This window comes from Eleutherodactylus coqui, chromosome 8, assembly GCF_035609145.1.
Source record: "Eleutherodactylus coqui strain aEleCoq1 chromosome 8, aEleCoq1.hap1, whole genome shotgun sequence".
Lineage (NCBI taxonomy): Eukaryota > Metazoa > Chordata > Amphibia > Anura > Eleutherodactylidae > Eleutherodactylus > Eleutherodactylus coqui.
Genome location: NC_089844.1, coordinates 122,107,519 through 122,131,484, shown reverse-complemented (window position 1 = coordinate 122,131,484; position 23,966 = coordinate 122,107,519). Strand labels below are relative to the sequence as shown.

At 44.8% G+C, this 23,966-nt stretch overlaps 1 protein-coding gene across 2 annotated transcripts in view; it reads right to left on the bottom strand.

Annotated features, from left to right (window-relative positions):
• LOC136576772 (BTB/POZ domain-containing protein KCTD5) overlaps window positions 1-23,966 on the bottom strand; it is a 47,447-nt gene that overhangs the window by 17,318 nt on the left and 6,163 nt on the right. For both annotated transcript variants that reach the window (XM_066576331.1, XM_066576332.1), the window contains exons 2-4: window positions 14,666-14,774; window positions 11,311-11,402; window positions 303-398 (exon numbers count right to left, since the gene is read on the bottom strand). In XM_066576331.1, coding sequence (XP_066432428.1) covers window positions 303-398; window positions 11,311-11,402; window positions 14,666-14,774 — 297 coding nt within the window. The remainder of the gene's footprint in view (window positions 1-302; window positions 399-11,310; window positions 11,403-14,665; window positions 14,775-23,966) is intronic.

Genomic DNA, 23,966 nt, shown 5'->3' with positions numbered 1-23,966 from the left:
CTGCAACCAGAGCAAACGCACAATAACTAGGCTGGAAAAGGCATAGCTTACAATGTGTAATGACAGCGCACACCTGAGCCCTCGCCGGGATCAGTTACACTCACAGTTAAGGTTTTTGCTTATCATATTCATGTACAACAATACCAACAGAGGAGAGGTCACCTGTCAGACGCCAAGATGTGGGAGCCATCCCTCTGACGTCGTCATACTGATGCGTATGATGCACGATGGCCCGGATCGCCTCACTAAACATGGTATATTTGTTGGCCACATGCAAGTTTACAGGATCTCTACCAGTTTACCTGTTCAAATTTCCAGCCGTCTGACATGGTGGACACCATCTGGGTTAGCTCTTCCTCCTGACACTGAAGTACTCTGTAAACATGTTTAACTGGCACCTTTGAAGAGAAAGGAAGACAAAGAGATTATGCAATTAAGTGGTTTTTTTTTTAAAGGCTAGGCAGGTGATTATAAACAAAAAAAAAAAAGCGCCCACTATAAATTCAACTATCTTCAGACCCTGCGACGCCACTAAAAACACCCACTGTACCAATCTCAGCCCTGGCCACATGAGGAGGTCAAGTAACTGCCGGTGGCAGCAGCAAACTCCTGCCATCATGATGTCCAAAAGTGAGCACTGATGTCTGGAGTTTGGATGGGGATGCTGTGGCCACCGATTGGCTAGGAGGAGAAAAGAGTAGCAGAAGCGGTTCAGCTGGGTCCCTGAGGGAGAAGATAGGTCAGCACATTTTTTGATCTCCTCACCCACCCATTGAAAGTTTTATAAAAACACAACCCCTCTAAGAGGAATAAAGTTTATTAAGAGGTGCATACCTTATAATTTGGCGTATCTTTGACCAGAACGAACACAAAAAAAACAAAACAAAAAACAAACAAACACACATCCCTCTGCCAGCTATATGCAGGCATAGCTTTCACTATAATTTAAGGCAGTTTTTGGCATAAGTAGTCAGGCCACAGCACTAATGCCCATCCACCTTCCCCAAAAGTGGCAAAGGCAAAGTTTGAAGGAAAACAAAAAAAAACAAAAAAAAAAAAGATTTTTCTCAAAATGGAGCTTGCATCTAAATTAGCGATTAAATTCGTGAACTTCCTTTAAGTACAACTCCCTCAGAGGTCACTCAGCTTGGGGGTGTGGCTTTGCAGTCTGGTCTGCCCTCCTTCAACTGTTAGAGGGCAGTAGAAAAGCATTCCAGTTTACACAGCCAGACTACTGAAGGAAGGAATCTCAAAAGCCAGCAAAACTAGAACAAGTTTGTTAGATTTAGCAGATTTTTAACAAAAAAGGGAACCTGTCTTCTGGCAGCAGGAACCTGACAAGTATATGCAACAGGTTCCCCTTAAAATCATTAATGCAAAGCTGCAAGTGAAACTATAAATTGATGTACACAATATTCTGTAATTATAGAATCAGGTTCTCTTTTGGAACAATTTTCAAAAGAAAAAAACTAAACACAAAAAAACAAAACAAAGTGAATACTAAGCTTCCAGAACCCGCATCACACCAGTCACTTTCATGGAGCCGAGCGCCAATCCTAGACCCGAATCACAAGCAAACGCAGCCATGTTCTAGTTTTGCACAACCCCTTCAACCATTCCAAGACCAGAGAATTTGTTTTTTCATTTGCTTTTCATTCCCGCCTTCCAACAGCCATCACCCCCCCCCCCCATCAACAAAGCTGTAAAAGTTTGTGTTTATGGGAGGAGTTGTAGTTTGTTTTTTTTTATTGGCACCATTTAATGTACTACAAACGTAAATTTTGTGGGTGAGATGACGGTACAATTGTGCCTTTTGAGTTTACAGAATTTATGTTGCAGTAAAAATAAAGTGTCCACAATATTCTGTAGGTTGGTGCAAGAACAGATACCAAGTTTATAGAACCATTTGTAGGTTGTACTCCTAAAAAAAAAACAAAAAAAAAAAAACAACTTTTGGCACCATCTTCGGAGCCAAACACTTAGTGACAGCGCTGTGCGGGACCTTGATTTTTGTGGGTTGAGCTGTAGTTTATTTGTAGAATGAGGCGGAAATTACTTTTTGATCCCCTTTTCCACCAGGAAAAACAAGCAGAGTACCCTGGGAGCCTTTGGCTCTTAAAGAAAAGACTTTAGGGGCCAACTAAATTCTGTAGTTGCCAATTTAAAGCGGTTGTCTCGTTACAGGTCAACGTTTCCCCCTATAGCTCCAGCTGCGGACCACCCGTTCCCCGGGCATCAATGCTCACATCAGGATGCCAGGAGTTGGGAACATTGATCTCTTCCATAAACACCGGGATGGGACGGCTGCAGCAGAGGATGGGGAACTCCAGCAGCTTTTATTTTAGCACAACTGACGCCATAGGGGAATGCTGTCCAGTAACCGACAACTACATAAGTTAGAAGACAAGATTGTGCGCCATAGGATTCTCTTCCTTCAAACCACCATTTCTTTGCTACAGAGTCCTTCTAGTAAGTGTGCTGTGAAGGACATGCAGCTTGATGGTCCTGTCAGAGGAAGTGATGGCTTCATATCATATGACCCCAGACTACCCATTAGCTGCTGCTTTTATTTATTTCGGTTATTTGGACAATTGTGTGCCCAGTCTGATGGACCAACATATGCAAACTTTCACCTGATGTCCCCTGTTCCAAGCTTCTTGTAATTCAATAAAGGCAAGCAAACACCACTACCTGTTTCCCCGAAAATAAGACAGTGTCTTAAATCTTTTGGAGCAAAAATTAATATAACTTTTTTACATGTATAGCTGCCTGGACACTATTTAAATAGCCTTTTCTTATTAACTGTAACTAGGTCTTAATTTTAAAGCAGGGCTTTTATTTCAAGCATACTCAAAAAGCCTGAAAAATCATTCTGCATCCTGAAAAATCAAGCTATGTCTTATTTTCAGGGAAACAGGGCATTTATGATAGAGCTAGGCATGTTCAAAAAGTATCGAACCTTAATTTTTTGTGTGCAAACAAATGAAGCTCATGAGGAAAAGTAAGGGTGCCTGTCCACGGGCGGGTTTGAATTGCGTTCCCCACGGCGATAATCCAGCTGCGGTGAACGCAGTGAACACGCTCCATTACGTCACTATGGAGAGCGCTTCCCCCCTGTCCACGAGCGGAGAATCATTGCAATTCTCCGCTCACGGACAGCAAGTTGCAGCATGCTGCGATTTGCCGCAATTCTCCGGTCAGCCTATCTGTCAGATAGGCTGACAGCAGAAGACCATCTGCCGGCTCCCAGGCAGCAGCTGCCACAGCGGAGATCCGTGGACAGGCAGCCCAAGTGATTGCCATCTGATTTTCTTTCTTGACAAAGTTACAAAAACGTGAACAATACTGTATTAGATTGTGTAAAGCTCGGAGATTCCCAACTGGAAACAAAAGGCCTTCGGGGACGAAGCAGCGGGCACCAGCCAGATAGAGTGGTACAACCGCTTCAAGCTAGGCGCACTTCAGTAGACTCCTTACCCTGCCGGCAGCTCCATATGACTTCTGGCTTCCCCAAGCTGAAAATGCCCCTGAAAGGAGCTAGATTTCAGTCCAGAGAAGACATGCAGAATGTAATGGACCAGCTATGCGCCATCTCAAAAGAGGCGTTCTAGCATGGCTTCCGACAGTGGCAGAAGCGTGGGGAGAAGCGTGGGGCTGCCCAAGGGGACGACTTTGTTGTATCTCAATACAATCTTACACTAAATCTGCTTCAAAAAAGTATCTAACCTTTATTCATAAAAAATATTTGAACACAGCAAATGTATACAAATGTGTCACAGGAGCCACTAATTACCCCGGTGTGTGCATGGGAGCCTCCGGATTCTCCCCACACCCCAATATCTGGGGAAAAAAGGGATCAGGAACATTGTGTTTAAATGCCCAATCCTTTTGTCTTCCTGGAGATAAGCAGTCAACAAAGCCATCTGGCTGAGTCTTCCTCCACTTTCTCCGTTGTCTCACCACCTCCTTTTCAGCCCACACCATATACCCAGTGGCAAAGCAGCTGTCCGTCACTGCCCAATAGCCCATTTACACATAACGATGATAGGAGGTGAGCAAGAAGCGGATGAGAAGCCAGCAAACCGACGGCAAGTCTTTCAGTTTGAATGCTCTGCAGGAGCGCCGACGACCCTAGCGGTGACATCCGTGCTTGTGTAGTCATCCAATATACTGCCAGCTCGTGGAAAAAGGGCCTTTAGTCAGTTCTCCCCGCTCTAAACAGAACGTTTAATGCATAAGTAAATCAATCAATCCACAAAGCGATTGGTTCTCTGTTGTACCATCCTGAGAAGCTCTCAGGATAACAAGACTGGTGGAACCAGCATGCCAGTCACTCTGGCACACTTGTTATAAACGTACACATTGTGCCAGTAATTACTAGGGCCCCTTCGCCTCTTAAGCTTAAAACTGTATGTCAAAATTTTTTGGGTTGAATTGGTCATTTTAGTTACCATCTAGAGCCCTGTTTATAGCTTGATATTTTAAAAAAGTCTGGACTTTTTTTTTTAAGGAAAAAAAGAAAAAAAATCATAAAGGGGGGGGGGCTTAATCTAAAAAAAATTAATGCATTTTTTTCTTTTTTACATTTTCATGGAGGATTGAATTTGCAAACAGTTGGTTACTTGTGCTACATACTACATTACTTCTGCATTGCACTACTATTTATTATTGCACATTAAGACCTGCCGCAGGAAGGGCTTAATACATACCCATGCTTGGCAGCCCAGTGGCACTTTACTAGGCTCTGGGCTGCCATGCCAACCCATCAGCACTCTGCAATCTTGTTAAGGGAGCTACCTCGGATTACAGAATATGCCTTGAAAACAGACGGCACTCCAGTTATAGAATGGGCTCTGCAGTCACAACAGGGTGAAGTTAACTTCACACGGGCGAGCGCAATATGGTGCCATGAACACCGCCCTCATATCATGCTAGTCATCCATGTGAAATCCAAGGAGTTTTCATGTGAAACCAGCTTCTTCACTTCAGGGAGGCAGGGAACCTCCACCTTGGCCTCTGTTCTAGATCTCATTTATCAAAAATGGTCACAAAAAGTAGCACTAGAGTGCATCGTTTTAGGCAGAAAGTCCAGTACGGTGTGTATAGCAGGCGAGTGAATGCAGACAATTGTGGTAGTGACTGTACTTCGCACCCACGCAGACTTAAAGGGGATGAATGCACACATACTGTACCAGGGGCTCATTTAGCACTAATTAGCTTATGAGCTTTCCCAGGCAGGAATCCTGAGCTTACTCTCCAAGTAACACTTGTCCAGCGCCCTGCGGCCAATATCCTCCTTCTAATGATCCCACAAGACAAGGAACCTCCTCCACGTGATAGGGATCTACAAGTGTCAGCGCAGGCACAGATGCTGCTAGAATTAACGGCCAGCGCTAAAGCTGAGATTCATTATCTGGGTGACGTAAATCGGAGCTCAATGAGTGTTTTGTCTGCTCGTGAGGAGATAAAACATATACTGAGGGCACTTTGTTAATGTTGTCCAGTATCTGCTGCTGCTCAGAACTTCCTTTTATGGAACATTTTGTGCATTTTCGTTCTCTGGGTTTATTGAAATGCCAGCAGTCATAGAACAAATTGTTGATGCTACAAGTCAAGGCGCTGAAATAGTTTGCTTCCCAGAGCCGCACGCCGTGGAGTGTAGGGGCTGGAGAGAGGAAAGTAACACCGCAGAGAAAGCCTCCAACCAGAGAAGGGGGGAACCATCCCTTCACCATGTGCAAAAATATCTATATATAGTCAAATCAGCAAGTGAAAGTGTATGCATGGGAATGTACAGAGCTGACCACCTATCGCAGGAGGGGGCATTCACTTTGCACTTTACTAGTGCACAAGGTTAGCCATGCACAGCAGGGTTCACTCACAAGGGTAATTTAGTTTTTTTTCTATCGCCAGCATAAATGATTGATTTGCACTGGGGTATTGAGTTTAGTGACACACTATCTTTTACATGTAATCACGGACAAAAGAAGAAAAAAAAAAAAAAAAAAACCTATTAAAAAGGTTCAGGGGATTGCACAAAAAAAAAAAACATTCATGGTTTGTAAGCATGTTGCAAGAGACAAGTGTGTTAAGAAAAAAAACGAGGCTTAATTTTTTTTGTGTAAAACACATGCACCAAAAATGGACTAAATACGCACACACAATGAAATCTGTGCCATTTCCACACACCGAAGTTGCATATGTTCGTGTGCATGAGCTGCAAGATATACAATTTATTGTTTTTGGCTGGACTGGCTCTTCTAATGCGCTTTGTGGTGGCCACTCCAGCAATCGCAGAAAGAGTCAGCTGACCCAGACTGCACCCCCGTAAGGGCACTTACAGGAGTTGGGAGAGTGAACAGATGATTCTGGACGACTGATCGAGGACTTCTACCGCAGCACTACGTTTTCTAGCACCACGATGGAGTTAAAGGCCAACGTTATTACAATAAGGTGCTTTTTTAATTTCAGGTGGTGCTGGAGAACACATTGCTGGTGGTAACCAATAGAACAGTCTTGCAGAGGCCTTCTCCCTCTATAGTCAAAAGCACAAGCAGTGTATATTTTATTTTTTGCAGATTTATCAAAATGTTCAGTATAATGTAGCAGCATTTCAGGCAGCACAGACCTTTATCAAGCGAGGAGCAAACATCAGTCTTGCATAGATTAAATGGAGTACAATTCCCGAAGGGACTGGTGGTTGAATCTAGCAGAGGACACTGGTGGGATGAAGAAAGGGGCCCTATGATTGCTGATGGCGCTCCAGCCAGACTTTTGATCTTTGCGTGATAAAGGGCTCAGCTGCCTGAAACTTTGCTTGTATATATTATGAACATCTCATACATCTGTAAACTCAAGGTGTGCAGCCCTATATTTTGGCTTCCATTTCTGCTGAAGGTTCAGGCGGTGTGACTTTAGGACTGTGTTTAAGTTTCTTTTTATAGATGTATAGGAACATTATGCAAAAAAAAAACTTGGCGGCAGAAAATCACTTTTCAGGAGTTTAAAAAAAAGTGCAGAAAAAATTCTAAAATATGTAATCTATATAAATTTGGTATTGTTCCATTCTTACTGAGCCACAGAATAAAATTATGTAGATGTTTGCTGCAGTATGTATGCCGTAAAAACTAACTCCCCTAAAGTTGGAGGAATTACAGGTTTTTCTATTTCACTACCTAAGTCATTTAACCCCTTAGTGACGGAGCTTTTTTGCTGTTTTCCATTTTTGTTTTTTCCTACTCCCTTTTAAAAAAATCGTAGCTCCTTAATTTATCCATCGACGTCGCTGCATGAGGGCTTGTTTTTTGTGGGACGAGTTGTATTTTTTAATGGCACTATTTATTGTACCCTATAATTTACTGAAAAACTTTTAAAAATTCTTAGCGGAGAGAAATGGAAAAAAACGACATTCCACCATCTTTCGGTGCGTCCTGTTTCTACAGCTCACAAATTGCAACAAAAACGACCTGATATTTTTATTTTATGGGTCAGTACGATTACTACAATACCAAACTTGTATAGTATTTTTTTCTGTAGTACTTTTATTTTTTTTAAGATATTTAATTTTTCTCACTTATTTTCTGCGGTCATTTTGTGCGCGCAATACCTTTATTTTTTCGTCGACGTAGTTGAGCAAGGGCTCATTTTTTGCGGGATGTCCTGAAGTTTCCGATAGTATCAATTTGGAATACATATGACTTTTTGATCACTTTTTATTGCATTTTTTCTGGGAGACAGGGTAACTAAAAAAGTGTATTTCTGGCGTTCTTTATTTTTTTTTTTTCGGACGACGTTCACCGTGCGGGAAAAATAATGCACTACTTTGATAGATCGGACTTTTACGGATGCGGCGATATCAAATACATATTTTTATTTTATGATTTTGATTTTTTAATAGATATGGCAAAAGGGCGGTGATTTAAATTTATAACTTTTTTTAAACAATTAAAAAAACTTTGATTATTTTTTTTACATTACTTTGAAGTCCCCCTGGGGGACTTTTACATGCGATGCTTTGATCGCTCCTGCAGTATGACGTAATGCTATAGCATTACGTCATACTGCTTTTTTACAGGCAGTCTATGAAGCCACCCTGTGTGGATGGCTTGATAGGCAGTCTGCTAAGGCAGCCCTGGGGCCATTCATTAGGCCCCCGGGCTGCCATGACACATGCACGGCTCCCCCGATCTCACCGCGGGGGGGGGGGGGGGGGGGGGGGCCGTGCGGGACCCCCAAACAGCGTTCGGGGGATTTAAATGCCGCTGTCAGAATTGACAGCGGCATTTAAAGGGTTAATGGCCGCGAATGGCCGAGTGCGGCTATTGCCCGCGGGTGTCAGCTGTAATAAACAGCTGATGCCCGCGCTGTATGGAGGGAGATAGCGCCGCTACCTCCCTCCATACACGTCCTGCAACAGCAGGACGTAGTTTCCCGATGGGGCGGTCGTTAAGGGGTTAATATATATTATGCTACATGAACTAGAACTGAAGAAAAATATGCCACATAACATTCTGCCTATAGCATCTCTGATGCATTGTGTACTGATTAATATGGAACAAGTAATAGTTGCAGTGTAGGATTTCACCCCCTCCTCCCCAACATAAATCCCATTAAAGACAGTCGAGAGAAATCACGTGTAGGTTTATCTGTTGACATGCTGCCTCATAGGTGTCGCTGGCAGCATCGTAACACTCTTGCTTGAGAATGACCCATATCCCCATATGACCTTACACTTAAATACAAAAGTCACTGCAGCGGCTAAAAATACCCCCCTGGGCAATGTGCTTAATGTCAGCTGATCCTAAGTCCCGGAGTAATAATTAGCCAAGGGTGAGGAGGCTGCTGCCATGTACAGTTAATGAACGGCTTGTATTCCACTTCCAAACACCACAAAACCGGCTCATTTTTTTTGCTTGATTAAGTGCCGACTATATACTCTGCAGCGCTGTACAGAAAATACATCACCGTTCATCTGGGAAGAGACACGAAAAAAAAACTGCATATTTTGTGTGACGATCATATGAAAAGGTGAATTCTCCAAACCAAATGTTACCCTCTTCAGATCTGACCAGGTCCAAAAAAATTCTAAAGGGTGGTAAGTGATTAAAAACTATGGCCGTTCAATATCTCAGGCTCAAACACTGTATTGTATATATACACTGGGAGAGCCTCCAGTATATACATTAAAGGGGTTGTCTAGTTCCAAAGCATTGATGTCTGCTTAGGATAGTCCATGAATAGTAGATCAGCAAGGGTCCCCAGCCCAGTACCCTCCACTGATCAGCTGTTCACTGCACTGAAGGAAGCAAAGAGCTCTGTTCACACTGCAGTGGCCAGGCTTGGTATTACAGCCAAAGTTCTTATTTACATCAATAGAAACTTTCTCTGCAACACCAGGCCTGGCGGCTGTAGTGGAAATGGAGTTGTCCGCTTCCTGTAGAAATAAACTCTGTGCACAAGTATACTAGGCCCAACAAATAGCTGATCATTAAGGGTCCTAGGGGGGCAGAACCCCGCTGATCCATTAAAGATAGGCCATCAATAGTTTATAAGTGGGAAACCTTTTTAAATGTAGCCATAGGATTCCATTCACATGTTTCTTGGCCTCTGCTGGGTATAGGTCAATGCAGTTTCTTACTGTGTGGAGACATGCACTACTACACTTTCCTATGTGGAGGCATCATGAGCAGTACACACTTTTTACAATGAGTGATGTATTCCATTGTGTGCCTATACAGTGCCATAGGTCCAAGTCTTTTATCAAAATGTATGAGTTGGGAAAATCTGATTTGTGATGTGAACAGAGCTTTACAGAAACAGTGCCACTCTCGAATTGTTTCAATACCAGCATCAGCCAAAGGACAAGAATGCTGCAATTTCTGTTAAGACATGTTTTTCTTCTCTCTAACCCCTTTAACCCTTTCCAATCCAATGTCCGGCCTGCCCCGACATCATAATTTCCCTCCACAGCTCCGATGTCGGGGCAGGCCCGACACTGCAGTGCAGGAGTGCATCTGCACCCGATCAGACATTGGGTGCAGATGCACTCCTGCACTGGTCCTCATCGAGGACCCCCGAGGAGAAGGCAGAAAGGGTTAAAACCCCTTTCTGCCTTCTCCTTTACACATTACATAGTGCTCAATTAGCGCTATGTAATGCGCAGAGATTCTGGCCGGGGGGGGCTGCTTACCTGTCCGATGTCTTCCGCATTCTACCTTCTGTCTCCCGGCTTGGCGATCATGTGACCACTGGGTGCCACCTGACCCCAGCAATCACATGATCGCCGAGCCGGGAGACAGAAGGGAGAATGTAGAAGACATCGGACAGGTAAGCAGCCCCCCCCGGCCAGAATCTCTGCGCATTACATAGCGCTAATTGAGCACTATGTAATGTGTAAAGGAGAAGGCAGAAAGGGGTTTTAACCCTTTCTGCCTTCTCCTCGGGGGTCCTCGATGAGGACCAGTGCAGGAGTGCATCTGCACCCCATGGTGCAGTGGGCACCTGCACCCTCCTGAACTCTGTCAGTTCAGGAGGGTGCAGGGAAATGTATTTTTTCTCATCCACTCTCACCAGCTCCAGTTTATTTGGAGCTGGGGAGAATGGATGAGAAAAAAATAATTGGATTGGAAAGTGTTAAAGCTATTGTGCCTCCTCATCCATTATCTGTACTTACCTTAAACCTCCCAGAGTCACTTATCTGTAACATTTTAGCGATCAGCTGCCACCCACAGGAGGACCAGCAGAGAAGCCTTCTACTGGACCATTGGCTCAGTAGCTGTACAGAGCATGCACTCTTCGAGGATTTGCACAACCCAAACTAACTGGGGAGCTGAAAAGGAGTAGGGAGGATTGGCAGATTTCCTTAATAGCAGTAAAATTTTGGTGGTTGTAAAAGATAATCCGAGGAAATACTGAATGTTTAGACAAAACCATACAATCGAGTCCTCCTGTACTGGTGAACACTCAGAAATGCTTTAACACAATCCTCTGATAACAGCAAAACATGTCAGGGGGGCTTGTAAGAGGCATTCTAACTGCAGACCTTGTGCCTCTACAGACGAGAATTGTTGTCTACAGCCATCAAGTCTGATTATACTTTGTTCTATAGGAGTATTTGTTATATCTTTACTACTGAGGGGCACTTTGTGTTCATTTCACTAGAGGGTTTTTTGCCCTTAGCAAGTGTAACTTTCACTGAGGTATCATTTTATTGGAGGAAGTGAACAAACAACCTGGCAACCATATGCCCATTGGGCATTTAACCTCTCTGCATTCTCAGAACCAAGGACTGGTGATACTAGAATGCCTTACCTGTGAGGTTTTACTGTCCCTTTCCCTTATTCTATCTTTTACCAGTTTAATTAAGGATGTGATATTGTAGAACTCTGCTTCTTCCAGAACACCTGTTGGAGAAAGAAAAAGCAAGAGTCATTAGCAAATCAAGAAAAGAAAGAATCCACATGCAAATGACTTGTTGCAGATATTCTGGCCGCCACCCCATACATCTGAATGAGCCTTACAGAAATCCATGTGCATGCTGAAGAATCCCACCCACACACGAAACAGATTTTTAGCTGCACACATCTATGCAACAAGTCTGCCACGTATCAAACTAAAAACCTAAAAAAAAAAAAAAAAACAAAAAAAAAAACTAAAACTGTCGCTTGAGACCAAGTCAAGGCAAACCTCCAAGCGACAAGAAACTTGGGGCCTGCCTGTTTAGGGTCACACCCAACAGAAGTGGCATAACTATAAGGGGTTCGCAGTTGCAACTGGGCCACAGACAACCGCTGGCATTAGGACCTTGTGTGCCGAGCCCTGAGCAAGTTGAGGTAAGCAAGTACTTTTCCTTCTCCGATCTGGGGTTTGATTTAAGGATCTTTGGCATAGGGCCCAGCATTCTAGTGGCGCTACTAATAGTAAGCATCCTTATACGCTGGAAGATAAAAGTTAAGAAACAACGTAACAAGTCTTTTGGAATTAATTCTTCATCTTTGAGCATTCAGGCACAAATAACTGCAAGAAGATGGAGTATACATGTGGAAACATCCTTTGTACTACAGCAGGTCTCTGTACTCACATTTCCAGACTTCATTGACCAATAGCAAAGCAGCTCATGGATGGTACCAGTTTTAATAACCATGCCTCGGCCAATGTTTCCACATATTTGGCATCTCAGCAGATGGAGAAAGTTTATAAGAGTTAATGGTAATTTTTAAAGTCCCCATAAAAGAGCTGATCAACAAGTTCTCCCTGATGGTGCAATCAGCTCATGTTTACATTGGACTATGATCGAAAACTTACTTGATATAAAAATTTCACAGCCATCGCCTCACATTCAGAGCCCCTACAAACTAAAGCATCTGAAAAGTTGGCCAAATTTCAGTGTATATCCAGCCGAAAAGCAGAAGTCTGTCAAAAGCAATGGTAGGCGTGAAACCCTGTTAGTTGTGGTGTAATATTAGGATGTTATGGGATTACAGCAGGAAGTGACCGACCGTCAACACTACAGCTCCGCTGTCAGCATGTTACGCGTCGTTCGCATGATAGTGGTCACACCCTGGAAAACAGCCTTTAGAACAAACAGGTTCTACTACAGCGATCATTGGAAGTACTGCATTAGCAGGGAAGTTACGTTCTGCACCTCTTACCAAGTAGGTGGCTGCATGTTTCCAACGCTGCGTTTCCTCAACTCCAGTCCTCGAGGCACCCCAACAGGTCATATTTTCAGGCTATCCTATTGTAAAGAACACCTGTGGCAATGTCTGAGGCACCAACAATAATTACATCACCTGTGTAAGGCCTCTTTCACACAGGCGTTGCGATTTTCGGGCGCTCCCATCACGGCCGAAAAATCACATGATCGGGAGAAAGCTGCGACCAAGTTGCAGCTAAATCTCCTGTGTTCTCACAGCTGGGCTGCAGAAATCGGTGGGGAGAGACCTTAGCGCTGCTCAAGTCTCTCCCCGGCTCATAGCGGCAATAGAAGCTCCCATAGAAGCCTATGGGAGCTGCCAGTAAGGGGAGGTGGAGGGACTTTAGCAATGTGAGCCGCTGCTAAACTCACCCTCTTTTTTTCCCCCCAGCAGCTCTCACAAGAGTCTATGGGAATGGCCGGCGTATTCCCATCTTTTCCGGCCATGAGTAAAAGCAGCAGGTTGGAATGCTTATCATATGTGCCATCTTTTCCAACCACCCGATTTCATGCACTGGAAAATCCCCATCTGAACTAATGCATTGGAATCCAATGCTTCAAAGGGTTGCGATTTCTGGCCGGCATTTTATCACAGCAAGATAGCAGAGATAAAACGCTCGTGTGAAAGTGGCCCAATACTGAGGAAATCCAAAACACATGACCTGTTGGGGTGCCGTGAGGACTGGAGTTGGAAAACCCAAGCCAAACAATGCTGAAATAGGGATACTTATATCTCACCCATGCAGACCGCTCTAATCAGTAGGGACAGATCCGGCTTCCAGTATGACCCTTGTAGGACAAATAATGTAACCGCTTTCCCATCATCGGCAAAGTATGTACACAAAACACATCCTGTTCTATAAAGTGGATCGGTCAGGAGATCATAGGACAGTGGTGACAAGACATGGAATTGGAGGCTATATAAGGTTTCTATGATCTCATGGACTATTTTTATATAAATGTTGCCATGACAGAAAGCCTACAATTCCCTCTTTGGCCAATCTGTTTGGGTGACGGACAACCCCCGTTTACAGATTTCTAGGAGGAAAAGCTGTCAACAATTGGGTTGGCAGAAGAGGAAGGACACAGTCTGACAGCAGCATCTCCTCAATCATATGTTGCCAGACACATCAAGAGTGTCTTCACACATGGCAGATTTTGGTGCAGAGCCACAGCAGATTTCACCATTTTTATTGGAGTGAGGTCAGTGCAGAGTTTGATGTGGATCTGCACCAATGTTGTGGGTTTTGATGCAATTCTTCCACTCTTGGACTGAAACGAGTCCTGGTGCCACCCGGCAATTAGTGATTTGCATTCATCTGTCAAACAAGTAGTTTAGGGGAGCATAAAGTAACTCGCTGTTAGCAGCTGCACATACGACATGTAGTCGATGACTGGGGATAAACGATCAGGTGTTCCCATGGGGTGGAGTCTGCGTACATGGAGAGAATGTGTGCTGGCCAATCTGCTCATGGTTGGTCAATGGTTGCTAGCCTATGAGCGGATTATCTGCTAGTGTAAAAAGACTTTTAGAAAGGCAAGTTCAACATTTCTTTCCAGCTGCATTCTTACTGATACCCTGTAAGAACTCTCGTGAAAAGCTCTAAGGCTCCATGGACACTGTTTGTGCCTTCTATTGGGGGAATAAATGAGAACTTCAGGACATCCCTTTGACAGAAAACTGTGCCATATGAAACAAAGTATGGGCATAGAGCCTTAGTTGTAGGATTGTGGGTGTTCGCCCTGCAACGCAACCTCACTCCCTTAAGGGCTTTTACCCACTAGAGGTTTTTTTTCAAGTTCTCAGGTTTTCACCCATTTTTTATTGGATTAGGTGAAATCTGATTTTTTTTTTAATTTAAAAAAAAAAAAAAGGGGGGGGGGGGATCTGACTGTAAAGCCCTTCCCATGGACAGATTATTGCAGCCTATGCCCGATGAATGGCACTCGTACCCTTCTGTAAACACTCACCTTCTTCTGCTAGGTCTTTATTTATAACCAGCTTCCCATGCCTCAAGTAGTTCAGCACCGGACCGAAGTATGTGGGGTCTCTGTCTATTAAATAGGCACCCGTTTCGTCCTGAAAAACAAACAAATGCTAAACATCAGCAGTTATCAAGACCCTGAAAGTTCATGTATTTCATAATAAACCCACTGCTGTATGTAATACAAGGCTTATTATACAGTAACCTATTGTACAGCCGAGGCAGTACATTCATACCAACTCTACAGCCTTGAGCAAGACTGAGGATCTAGCCACACACAATGCCTGGATGCCCAATACAAGGGACCTGGCTAGTCCGTTCCCTTCAGCAGTACGATTACCTAAGGCACACAATAAAACCCAAAATTTACATAAATGGAAAAAGTATATTCAGACATGCAAATCAACAAGTTTCCAAGCTATTTGAATACAAGGAAATTCTGTATTAGTGGAATGGAAATTTGCAAGATGGCAAAGTCTTGTAAAGGCCCTCACATGGGCTGATGATCAGACATGAATACTAGTTTGCCCGATTGGCTTGTATGAATACGGTCAGTCGACAAATGAGCAAATACTCGTTCATTGGCTGACAGTCTTCCGTGGTCATAAAACCGCTCGCTCGTCAGCAGCACATCTTCCCATGTAAACGGTGCTGCAAATAAATGCGCTTTGTATGGGGATGAACCAATGATCAGAGGAATAATAGTTTGCCCCTATAAATGTTTGTAAGAGATGACCAACATGCTCATTATCTGCCCGTGTGAAGTCAAGGCAGTAAACTGTATAGCACTTGTAGGCAATTCTATATACTACGTAAGTTCAATACTATTGATGACCTGTCCTGATAAGTCATCCATAGTTGGTTGGCCAGAATTCCAAGTGCTAGACCCCAGCCAATCAGCTGATCAGGCGCACACCATCAGCGCCACAACATAGGTCTATGGAGTGGAGGAGTTTCTGCTCCGACCCTTGTGTAGTGATCAAGAGCTGCACAGGGGTCTGGGCCAATTGCCTCCACTCCATGTACCTGTGTTGTGGCGCTGACCGAGGGCACACCATCAGCTGATCAGGCAGGGCCCTGAGCGTTGGACCCTAGCCAATCAACTATTGATGACCTAACCCTGAGTATTTGCCTGGAAAACTCCTTTAACCAAGTCAAGTCACAACAGGCAAAATAGTTTTCAATGTAAAATTGACCTCATGCATCAGTATATCAGGGACAGAGCAGAGCAATACATGGTAAGCAACCCGGCCAATGTAATGTATCCATTATTAAATAGAACATATGGAACCCGGTGATCAGCTGTAATCTGAGTGAATCCAGCAGTAAGTGTTCAGTTTCCCTGCAGTGCCTCTACAGGAAAAATCTAGTATTACATGCTGCCTACTGAAATCCATGCGTGTTGCATAAGGCACTCTTTTTAAACTCACTCCGGTCCAGCAAATTGCTAGAGATCCCGAAGAAAGGACACTATTAACCTCTTTTAAAGTAATTCTGTTACCTAGAATAGTGCAAATGTACCAAGGCAAGTCCACACATGACCCCACTGAATTGATAGGAAAAAAAAAAAATCAAATATTCAGCACTTAGTTTGGCCAGCAAGTTACAGAGGGGAGGAAGTGGACAGGATGGTAGTCATTCGACTGGCGATACATTTTTGCTAATTAATGCTCGTTTAGCAAGGAGTTTCTTCCCGCGCATCAGCATGCAAACATTTCTATTAGTCTTTAAAGCATTATATAGTCACGCTAATCAAGACGGCACATCAAAAACACTTCCCAGAAAAGCACTACAGGATATCGCTTGCAAAAGCAGACAAATGGCATGAATAATGTAAAGCTTCGTAAAGGAGACCTGATGGTAGCCATATTCAATAGATCGGGGATGGGCAAGACTGGTAGATTTTAAGAGCGGAGACCAGCGGTTTTTACTCCCATTGAAGAGCTGTTGACATGGTCACTACGCCATTCATTCACACAGGGAGTCCCAGGAGCCAGACCCATATTTATGGCATATCCTGTGGATATACCATTAACCCTTTCCAACCCACTGTCTGACATCTTCCTACATTCTGATTGAAGCTTGTACAGCTGCAATGTCAGAAGACGTCCAACAGGGTATTCTTACTGTCCATTTCCAGCCACTCCACTGTCGGAGCCTCTCTGGCGCGCACACACTGGTTTTAGCCAGCAGATGGCACTGTTGTATAACAGCAGAGTGAAAGCCTTTTAGGAAAACTCTAAACATTTACACTTTCCAATCCAATTTTAGATTCAAAGGTAATACCCATTTAACCCCTTACTGACGAGCCCATTTTTGACCTTCATGACTGAGCAATCTTTTCCATTTATGCATCATCTCATTCTAAGAGACATGACTATTTTTCATTTTTTGTTAGGAGATGTAGTTTTTGTAGCATTGAGGTCCCCCCCCCCCCCCCCCATTTCCATACTTTGAGACAGTTTAACAAAAAACAGCATTTAGCTTCCCCCCCCCCCCCCCCCCCCTCTTGTTTAACATAATATTCATTGCACAGGACAAATCATTATTAAATAGTTTGGGTTGTTACGGACACAGCAATACCAATTATGTGCAGCTTTAGTTCACCCTGTGACAAAAGCAATTTTTATTGTACTTTGTCCCAACAAGGTAGACTGGGAGATCTACTTATGTAGCATATCAAGGCATTAACACACCTGCCTGCCTATTAAGCTTTGCCATGAAAAGATAGCCATTAGACCCTGCCAGAGGCAACCTGTGGTAAAAGAGGCTCCACCCTCTAACCCCTTAGAGGCTGTGGTCAGTATTGACCCCAGCCTCTAAGGGATTAAATGGCTGAACTAGATGGACATTGTCTCCCTTCAGCCTAACATGTTGTGGGATTGTAAGGGTTGAATTCCACAGCATAAATATACACAGCAGCTCCAGAATCCACAGATTTTGTGAAAATCTCTGCACCAAGCCTTCTGAAATCTCCACGTGTCCTGTACTGTAAATGCTGCTGAAATTTTGCAGCATACGGGCCCATGTGAAGCTGGCCTTTGGAGCAGAAGTCCAGCCGTCAGACAGCAGAGCTCACTCCTCTACATGGGGACTCCTGTGCCGGACTGTGCCATAAAAAATTTATTTTTTATTTTTTTTAAAGCATGGTTCAGAGAGCACTTCATTGACCGCTGTAAAAAGGAATATTAGCGGTCATTGATGGGGTTAATGAATGACTGACACAGAAGGGGTCCTTGCCTGAGGGCTTGCAATCTATGAAGTATGGTAGCATCCAGTTATGCATTTAGTTCTACATATCCAAGAAGACCAACAAGAACAGACAACGCAGGTCTAAGAAGAGATTCTCCAGTTGGCGACCACCAGGATATACAGGACTTGTCCAGAGAGCTGACAGATCTTCCTGATCAGCAATCAGCTGTACTGACCATCAACCAGCTTTCCCAAAAGCAGATCATAGCTGAAGAGAACCAGACACACAAGGTAACCAGACGACTTCTCTTTTTGCAAAATCTCAATACAGAAAAAGTAGTGAGTAGAAGACCTAAAAGAGGCGACTCCTAATCAAAGGCATCTGGTAACATGATGAACGTTCTTCTGTGTTATCAGAGAATCTCAGATGGTTCAGCGATAGCAAGTCACATTTAATAAATGACTGGATATCTTGCCCATCTTAAAATTGAAGGAAAAAAAACAAACCAAAATTGGGGCCCACTAGCGTGTGAAGAGCGATACATGAACCGACACGTTAAGTGAGGTTTCCTCACATACTGCAGGGAAGTCCGTCCGGGAGAACAGATACTTTCATCCAATTCTTTTAATTTAATAGCTGCTGACATCTAGATAGATCAAGTATTCCCAAGACGTTGTGTCTCCCCTTTGCACCTTACCACAAGGCTATGTTAAGCAGTAGAAGCCACCCAAAATGATATGCAACGTCCAGCTGCTGAGCGGTGTGGACCTACCTTCCCTCCGGGCAGAGGACTACTGTGTCACCCAGCTCTAGTGAAGCTACTCATTTATATAGCATCAATGAAGATCCATCACTACTTCTATCATGTCTGTTTTAGAAGACCCCCAATTCAGCACCGCCAGTCACTGGCCCCCCTCAGAACCTGATCAGATTAAGCCATCAATACCCAATTGGTAGAGGCCTGCTGCTTGGTATCCCCACCGATCAGCTGATTGAAGGGGGTCGCAGTGCTGATATGAGCACCACAGCCTCCTCAATGTTTTCCCCTGAGCACGAACCGATTTGCATTGTATTAACGATGTATTTATATTAGCTGTTCTAAGCCCTACAGGCTTGTCCAATTCATTTCAATCAGTGGCGATCCCAATCACACTTGTCGGTGCAGTAGCTGACATTTACATCGCTGCTGCACAGAGCACAGCAGCGAGGTAAAATTTACCATCGGTGGTCACAAGGGGGTTAATACAAACTTATGTTGGACTTGGCATTGTTATGCATACCCAACCTTGTAAATCCAGAACGGTGATAAAATCTGAAAGCTGTGAGATAACACCGGTCACATTCATGCACAACTGGATATAGAAACAGCGTCTGATAGTCATCACAAAGAAGATACTTTTTAGGCTTCAAGCCAGAACACTGAAAAGGCAAATCATTGGAGCCGATTTGCATTCGAACACAAGACGACCCAAATATACTGAATATTCAATCACAGCAGCACATACCAAATATATCTCCACGTTGGAAATATGCAAAGCAGCCTCTAGTTTTTGCATATCTGAGCTAATAGTTCTCAATACAGGGAGAAACTTCCATCCAACATGTAAAACAGGTCGGTGGCAGAGAACTCATGCCGGCTGCACCAACCTGAGGGGCCGTGGCGCAGATGGACTCTGTTCAGACTTTGCAGACAGCAGCTTCAATGGAGCCACTCCTATAGACAAAGTACTTGATTATAGGCTTTAGTAGAAGTTTACTGGGGCTCACCGATGGGTACTGGTGTCATAGGTCAACACCAGAAGCTAGGGGTTGACCAGGCAGCGCTGGAGGCAACGCCCCAGTCACGCTCCTAGCTGCCAATTGGCTCCTGCTTTGTGTGGCTGTGCCGTCTTCAACCCCAGACCCACAGTTCCCACATGACACTCCCTCCAGCTGGCAGTGTGCCACAGACGGCGCTCTTCCTCCTGGGCGTCCAGTTACGTGCCAGCTGCTGCTGTTTTGTGGGGGGGCTGTCCAGTCTTCAGCCCCCGGGCCCTCCAGATGGTTGAGTGACAACAGGGTTGGTACAGCGGCACCAGAAGGAGATTGGAGCCTGGGTGAGAATGTGACAGCCGGGGCGGGCAGGAGCCCAGTGGGGCCAGGAGCAGAGATGGCATTAGTAGGACGAGGAGATGTGTGAGCTGTCAGCAGGAAGAGCCGGTACAAGGTCTCTGGAATTCCGCAGCGTGAACATTAAGCTGTTAGGTTCAATAGAACCTAATAGCTGCAGCATAAGAAATCTGTCCGTAAGCATTAGCCCCAAGGCAGGGAGCAGACTTTCCATGTGTGCCAGTTGCACCTGAGGGGTTCGGACACAACATGCATTGGACACAAGACGCCTGTCCATGTGCTGTCTGATACACGGACAGCCCACACTAACATGTTGGAATTCTTGTCTATGTGACAAACAAGCAGTGTGCATAGCCCCATAGGCTAGAATGTGTGCTGAGGCCTTACGCTAGTTTCACACGGCGATTGTGATTTTTCTGCGAGTAGATAGTAGTTTTTCCCACGATTTAAGCATCAGAGCTGTTTTTTGCCCCACAAAATCATTGTTGCCACTCGTGATTTTCTCACACATTTCTGCCGTGATTATTTTGTGAAACCCAATAAGACTTTAATGTTAGTCGCACCGCAAGTTTGTTGAATTGCGATAAAAAGGAAGGCTCTAGAGGGAAGCCTGAACCAAAAAAAAAAAAAAAAACAACGCACATCGCAGAAAGAGCATGTGGCAAATTGTTGCTCTCGCAACATCAAATGAGTGAAAAAAACACTGCAGATAGGAAGGAAGCCATCGTAAATCATTGGTTTCATTTCACTCACACGGTTTTCTCGCCTGTGTGAAACCACCCTTGGAGTAACTTTCCCTCTGCAGCTCCTACTTAGGCTGGTTTCGCATGGCCAGGAATCTCACGTGCGTTGTGTGCTTTGAGACTCACAAAAGTTGCGAATATGAACGTCATTCTTTTGAATGGAGCCATACACATGAGTGAAAGGGTGAGGGGGTCCTATTTTTTTGCGTTCCTCAGAATGCATCACAATTACATGCATGGCACTTGCATGCCAGGTGGAATGATCAGGAAGCACTTCCAATCCGCTGTCGTGTGTTAAATGAGAGAAGTGGAATTTCACAGAAGGGATGTAAGGCAATTCTGCCTGAAAACACCTCGCATCTGCTGGTAAAACGCAGGTTAACGAGCGCGGTATCGGACGAGTTTCTCTGCCAGATATCGTGTGCGCTCGTGTGTAGGAAGCCTTCGGTCCAATAACCACTTGCATGCATGGATCCATCTGCTGCAGAATCTGGCTGTACTCACAAATACATTTTCTTACCTGTCCAGATCCAGCACGGGTCTCCTCCATGCCAGCCGGATCTTCTTTCTTCAGCATGGCACATGCATGCGCAGTGTAATTTTTTAAAAATCTGCTTTCCCACGGCACGTCCACAATGCCAGCTGTGACTGTGCTGCGGAACGGACGGCTTCCATTGACTTCAATGGAAGCCGTCCCGCCTGATCCGCAGAAGAAAGGAGCATGCTGCGATTTCGATCCTCATGCCATGGGGAAAATAAATAAATATCCGCATGCTTTAAATTGCTTGGCAGATGACACTGCATCCCTATGGGTGGTTTGATTTGCGGGTGCCCGTGTACACTGGGCCTTAGGCTCCATTTTCAGAGTGTTTTGCGTGCAGACATTGCTTCTACATCACATTCCACATGGTTCTAGAAGTGCGCTATGTGTGATGCAAATCATCATCGCTCCTACAGCACAACAAATGAAGTGGGGAAGAAAAGTAAATAAAAACGTCCTGTCAGACGCCCACATGCAGAAGGGGAAGCCAAGTCACATGTATATCTGCAGCAAGTTAATGTCTGGCACAAACCAGAGGGTCAGCCATCAGATTAATCCGACGTGGACCATGCCTGTGTGAATGTGTCCTCGGGCTTCAATCATTCAAGTCAGCTACATCCACCTCCCGTTGTTTGAATGGGAGAAACAAGCTGCAGTTCACATGGCACTGTTCCACATACAGCTTATAAGCCACATAAGGTTGTGTAACGTGTATATTGCATATGGTTTTCAACAGGACCTTAAAAGCCATCACATGGTGCTCCCATACCGTGTGATGTTCCCCACTGCAGTCAACAGGAGGCACTAGCGATCTTTCCACGAGCCTGACCCCCCCCCCCCCCCCCCCTGCACCAGAGGACCACAAGTTCACAATTGATGAAGTGTTTTTGAATCAAACACTTTGCACCGCTGAGAAAAACGCACGCTGGCAGGCGAGATATTGGGCAGAGTTCCTCCGCCTGACATCTGGCTCGCCCGTGTGAGTGTAGCCCAACTAAGAAATGCACTTTCTGATGAAGCAAATGCAAACTGTTGCAAGACCCATCCTTCGTTAGTAACCATCAAACCTGACTAAGGCCGAATGTGGAGTCCACTTGTAGAGGCCTGCAGCGGATTCCGGCTGTGAGCCCGGCCATGGCGCTATGTACAGCCGTGTAATGAACTGCATACTTATGCAGGCGGTCAGGCGCAGTACACTTTGCTTATATCCCCTGCGCCATTGCTTAGCTATGACCCAGATACCAGCATCCCATACTCAATGTAATTACACATGGGCTGTGGGTATATCTGCGACCACAGAGAACAATGGGCTCTATGTTGCGGTTCCCGAATTGGGAAAAAAAAAACAAAAAAAACAAAACACATGCTGCCTTCTATTTTCCAACCTGCAATGCAATTGATTGTTGATCCACGTATTGCCATGATCAAACACTCGCGGAATACACAATTCCTATCCAGCATGCAAGACCAGCCTAAGAGGGGTATCCAGAGTTGGGGGACTTATCACTGATAGCCATTCCCAAATAGATATAGCCTGTAAAAGCTGATCCGTTAATTGACTCCATAGCCTACAGCTGAGAGACCACTATGGCCTTCATCACAAGCGTCCGTTCAATGGATGCAGCATGAGCTTTCCAAAACCAATTATAGCCAAAAAATCATTCACAGCCCTTAATAGGGAAGCAGTCATCAACTATAAGCACCGCAAACTGTCATCGTGCCTATAGTTCAGGGGGTTTGGAGTCTAGGGAGCCTCCTTTCATACTGGCCCAGCTCAGTGGTTCCTGCCGTGCCTCACACGGCAAGCATCACTTTTCAGAAGGCGGCATGTGCACCCTCCTATAGAGATGAGTGGGAACATGCAATCTTCTGAAATGAAGCATACTTGCTGCTTGCGCCAACTTTGGGGGGGGTGACAGGAAAGAAAGAAAAGAGGGTCCCTGGACTCCACATCAATTAAACTAAGAACTCTATAACTTAGTTTAAGCTGCTTATATAATTGATGACCAGTTCTGATGCCGCACAGCAGCCATCGCACATAGGCTATAACAAAGCCATTGTAGCCCAGGGGTGACCGATGCCACTGTTCCGGATCTGTTAGAGGGGCTCTTCCGGGCGCATACATATAACACGATGTGAGAAGAGCTTATATCAGAGGGTCACAGATCCTTCAGAACTGAAGGATGGGTCTGGTGACTAAAGCTAAAGTTCCCGGAGGACCTCGTTCTCCATCTCGCCAGCACTACAGATTACATTATGAAGTTTCCACTCCAGCCGTAACATTTCTCACTGCGCTAAAGTCTTAACGTATAAAGCACTTAATCACGACTGAGCTCCACAGCGGGGTCAGTGGGAGGTAGGAATGTCCGCTGCGCCCGGAGTGTCTATACCAGCCCGTCTAACCAGTTCTTACCTTCTGGCAGCTTTGTGGCATCTAGAAGAGGGAGATGGTCTTACTGGAGCCAAGGACAAGAATGAAATACGGACTGCGATCCCATCCTGGAGCCCTGAGTAGCGGGTGAAGAATCATGTGGGGGCTCAGCATCACATGATTTAGGGTATAAAACATTGGTTGGTTTTCAAATTATCATCCGGACTCTTGGGGTACATTCAGACGTAACGGGACATCCACACCAACCCCCCTTACCCCCCGACAGTTGTCCGGCTACACCTGGAAACTGCTGGTGCAGCCCACAAATTG